At 41.4% G+C, this 5,000-nt stretch overlaps 1 protein-coding gene across 1 annotated transcript in view; it reads left to right on the top strand.

Moving 5' to 3' along the window:
* The window catches only part of LOC135108504 (uncharacterized), a 199,052-nt gene that overhangs the window by 147,222 nt on the left and 46,830 nt on the right, over positions 1–5,000 (top strand). Inside the window, exon 5 of the mRNA XM_064019595.1 lies at positions 2,687–2,839. Coding sequence (XP_063875665.1) covers positions 2,687–2,839 — 153 coding nt within the window. The remainder of the gene's footprint in view (positions 1–2,686; positions 2,840–5,000) is intronic.

Genomic DNA, 5,000 nt, shown 5'->3' on the forward strand with positions numbered 1-5,000 from the left:
CTTCTCTGTTCACGCCAAGGAAGGTGGGAAGTTTGGGAGGAAGTAATGGGAGATTTTCTTATAGTTCGGGCGACTTGATACAGTTTTCCTGATTACCTCCTGCGAACTTCACCTGTCTCTCTTTGTGCCTTTGTCTTTGTGTCCCTCTTATCTTCATCTCTGACTACCTACCTACCTCTCTCTCTCTCTCTCTCTCTCTCTCTCTCTCTCTCTCTCTCTCTCTCTCTCTCTCTCTCTCTCTCTCTCTCTCTCTCTCCCTTAGTGTTTACGTTCAGCTGTGCACTCCTATGAAGCTGAACAGTGAAAAGTTTGTGTCCTCCCGTGTCTCTGTGGATATGAGGCGAGTTAACAAAGTCTTCCAATCCCATGATTATCAGTAGGGCAAGCTAATGATCATCAGAAGGCTTGTATAGCTTAAAGGCGAAACTAGACTCAACAGAGGTAGTGGGTGATGCTGCATGTAAGGTCATATCATTGGCGGTACGATTTCTTGAGTGCATTTTTATGCTAATTAGATCAAAATCGTGAATGACCGTCCTGAAATTGCATTTTATTTGTTTATTTACTTAATTCATTTATTTTTACTTTTTGGGTGTTACGGAGAACGGGCAAAAAAATAAAATAAATAAATATATAGATAAAGTAAAAATAAAGCCCCTCATAAAGTCTTTCCCAACTTCATTCCCTCCAGAAAAGAACAGAAGATCCGAGAGAAAGGCTAACTTATTTTTTAAAGTGCCTTGATACTCTTCTTTTGAAATAGTTCAAGTCGTAAACAAGGGAATATACAAAAACCGAAGCGTGTTCTAGAGTTTATACAATATAAAGGGTCACTATATATAGCTTAAGTACCCATCATTCATAATCTAGCAGGGTCACAGGTTCAGTTGGTTACAAGGCCAGACTGTGCAGCCTACGAGAATGAAATCAGGAGTCATTATCCTGTCCCTTACGAGTATTCTCAGGTGCTGTTCTCATGACTGTTTTTCATAAGCCATCGAGATTAATTTCTTAGTCTCATTGGTATTTTTCCTACTGATAATGTAGAATCTTTGTTAAACCCTGAAATAATGAAAATATATTAGAAATACCTAATAATTTTCATAGGAGAGTGTTGAAAGTAGTTGAGTTAAGATGCTGAAACATTTGAGACCACGGTGGTCCCCTGTCCCCTGTCGCTGCGCCATCCAACCCCCTCTCGAAGCTGAAAGAGTATTTTTGGACGCTAATGGGAGATATTTTTCTTCACAATACAGCGCTCAGGTCTTGATCATAATGGAAAATATAGAATCTCTTGCCAAACAATTCAGGGCTCAATGGCAATTACCGAATATATAGTTAGGAGTATTATACGATTAGAGACGTGTGCAGTTGCAGAGGTGAATGCTGGCTGGCGTTGATAATGAAGTGCATGCAATCACTGGAGGCTGTTCATCGTGCCCTGACTTCATTATATTTCGCAAAAAGTCATTTTCACCACAAAAAAAAAAAAAGTAAAAAAAAAAAAAAATGCACAGCAGATTGACAAAAAAAAAAAAAAAAAAAAAATCCCAAACATATTCTATGATTTCGCAATGACGCAGGAAATACGAGCGCGACTGAAGCGGGACCAGCTGAACAAACAGGCCCGGCGCTGCATCCCCGCCGCCTCGGGAACGCCCTTCATCGTGTGCATGACCGACAACAGGTAGTTAATCGAGCCACCCGCTGCCATCCCTCCATTCAGGTGTCAGCAGCAGAGGGTGCACGAGTTTGTAGGTAAATTATCACGCAATCCGAATTTCCTTTCAATATTTTTATCGCTATTGTTTTGAGTGCATGGTGATAGAGCGGAGTATTTACTGCCCGTGATAAAGTTGGTTGCATTAGCTGGAGTCACGCACGTAATCCCAGAACAGGTGTACACGTGACGTTTTTCAGGTGGCTTTACTACCAATAGTTTGGGGAACAAAAGCCGCCTGTCACTGTTATTTGCTGTCGTTGCCCTGCCGTGTTTACCTCCCTGGTTGTGTGTGTGTGTGTGTGTGTGTGTGTGTGTGTGTGTGTGTGTGTGTGTGTGTGTGTTGGTAGATGTAGGTGTGTGTGTGTGTGTGTGTGTGTGTGTGTGTGTGTGTGTGTGTGTGTGTGTGTGTGTGTGTGTGTGTGTGTGTGTGTGTGTGTGTGTGTGTGTGTGTGTGTGTGTGTGTGTGTGTGTGTGTGTGTGTGTGTGTGTGTGTGTGTGTGTGTGTTTGTTGGTAGGTGTGTGTGTGTGTGTGTGTGTGTGTGTGTGTGTGTGTGTGTGTGTGTGTGTGTGTGTGTGTGTGTGTGTGTGTGTGTGTGTGTGTGTGTGTGTGCGCGCGCGCGCGCGTGTGCGTGTGGCCTACAGACCCATCGAGTAAGATGGGGCAAGGTGTGAAATTATGGCTATGAATTTTTCACCTTTAGGGAATATAAATAGTAAAACTTGCAGCAAGAACACTGCGCCAGTAAAATATACGTCAGAGAAAAATAACCGAAAAATTGCTGAGGGAAAAGGTAAACAGAAAATATTGATAACTTTTATTTTCCGAAAAGTTCATTATTTTGCTCTCGTAAGTTCTGGCAGGGTTGTAAAAGTGTTGTGGACTCCAGGTTAAAACGTTCACTGGTACCCGAAAGTATTTAGGTTTCCTATTGTCAAGATTTTTTTGTCTTTCTTTTCTTACAGAAAAGTTTTGGGTGGAGGCGCGGGTGGCTATTGTCGGCAGCCGTGACCTTTTGGGCAGCACCCTCTCTTGCCACGCCCACATGCCCTCCCTCGCCCAGGTGCACACCACCCTCCCGCAGATGCAGACAGCCTCTGTGATAGTCAACGTCACGTGTAAGTATTCTATTACTAGATGAACTTATTTCAGTATCTCTTTGTTTGAGGAAATGATTGCGTAGCTTCTATCGTTAGTAGGCACACTCATTTCAGTATCTTTTTAAGGAACAGACACGTTCATTTCTGTTACAAAGGCTGAAAATGTAAGCATGAGGAGAGAGGATGACACCGGAGACTCATTGCCGCTCCTCTTGTCCTCTCTAATATTTTTGCCTTGTTTTTCAGTGATATCAAGGGCTGTAGCTGATTCTGTTCTTGCAGAATAAAATATATTTATGTCGGCATAACACTATATAAACAAGCTACACATATACACAGTATCTAAATTTTGCGGTTATTTTAAAAGAAAAATGAATGTGTTTAATAACCATACCGCTCTTCCCTCCACTCTGGGTAGCATACAAAAAATATTCCCCAGGTCGGTCCGCTCACAAGGTCTTGTTTTTAGGAGGCGTCCAACTTTTTTATTAAATTCTGTAACTTTTCCTGTACGAGATCCAATTTTTCGCTTGTTCTACGTACACCGAACACTCATCTTCCCAACATTTTCCTCACCGCGACTCAAGTGCTCAAAGCTGATGACGAGTTTAATGATTCCACTCCCATAATTTTCCTAATATGAGTTCTATCCATTGCACTGACTTTTGTAATAATATGAAATATGTCGTGCACATGAGTCTTCCTAAGACTTGAATGCAACTGTCTAACTTAAAGCATGTGATGATCTCTCATCTATTCTACTGAGCATTTTATCGCTCAATTATAAGATATCTTCATCATTTGTCCTGTGGAAAAATAAATTGTGACACCTTCTGCTTCTATCCGGGTATATTGATCAATGCAGTATAAGTATACGTTTGAAACATCCGCTACAATACTAAATCCACACTCCTCGCGGCCTTGGAGACAAGTATAAGCTTTTGTCATATCTGGCCATTCAAGTTGCTATTCTGAATCGTGCATTCGATTAGGTTTCTTTGATCAGACTTATTTCCTCACTCTGTCTTGTCACCTCAGCACGTTAAATATTTTTTGGGCCCATGGAAGCAGAGGTACATTTGGAATTGTGTCAATACTAAATCGGAGAGCCTGGGTTTGGAGTGTTGCGACGAGAGCTTCTGTGTTGGAGACTCACGTGTTTGCAGGAAGAACATCACGAAAATGACTGTCTGGTGCTAAGTAGAATATTTCACAGGCTATAATCACAAAACTACAATTAACAGCCGTGATATAACTCTGCTTCTGTGTTCTCAAAGACAGACTGTCAGCTCACATAGGATATGGTGTAAGTATCGAAGCCCTACTAGTTTTCAACATACTATTGTATCGTTATTCGTAGCATATTTAAACTGTACTTCGACTTAACACGACATCAGCTTAAATTCCTCGGGTTTATTTTCCAGACACGACCCTTAATAAGAATTGCATGATTACCGAGGAAGTTATATATCTATCTCCCTATCTATTTTTATTCCGTGTATCTATCAGTTTGTGTGTCTGTCTACAAATATGACGCCTGTTCGCAAGATCACGAGTGAAGAATCTCCACTCATTGCTGTCCTTGATTCCTCTAATCCTCTTATTCTCCTTTCATCCCTCTCTCTCACATGCCCTAGCACTTTTGTTCTCGAATTTCACTGCAGGTCGTCCTCTTGCACACAACACATTTACTATACTCACGCTCTTTCTTAATCATCTCACTTTTTATGCGGCCAAACAACCTTACGGTGCTGTGGTTGATCCTTTTAACCATTCCATATTCATTATTTCGTCTTTACTTGACATTCCAGACATTTTGCATAGACTTTTGCTTTCATCATTCATTTTGTTCACATCACAGGCTTTTGTCAACCACTGCACTTGTTTCGGTGTTTGTTGATACAATTACTGCATCACACAACCCTTCTATCATACGCTTTATAAATTCAACCAGTCTTCTCCCTTGCACCACTGTTTCTCTCTTCTCCTCCTTCTGTGCTCTCATGCTTACACATATTCGAAGTGAGATACTTAAATTTATGTACCTCCACCATTTTATCTGCCATTCAGGCTAATCTCACACCCCTTTGGGCATTCAGCTCGATATGGACCTTGAAAACCAACGACTTCACTTTTACTCCTCGTAAGCGCCATCACCGTAATTTTGTTCGTATTCGCC

This window comes from Scylla paramamosain, chromosome 17 (genome assembly GCF_035594125.1).
Source record: "Scylla paramamosain isolate STU-SP2022 chromosome 17, ASM3559412v1, whole genome shotgun sequence".
Lineage (NCBI taxonomy): Eukaryota > Metazoa > Arthropoda > Malacostraca > Decapoda > Portunidae > Scylla > Scylla paramamosain.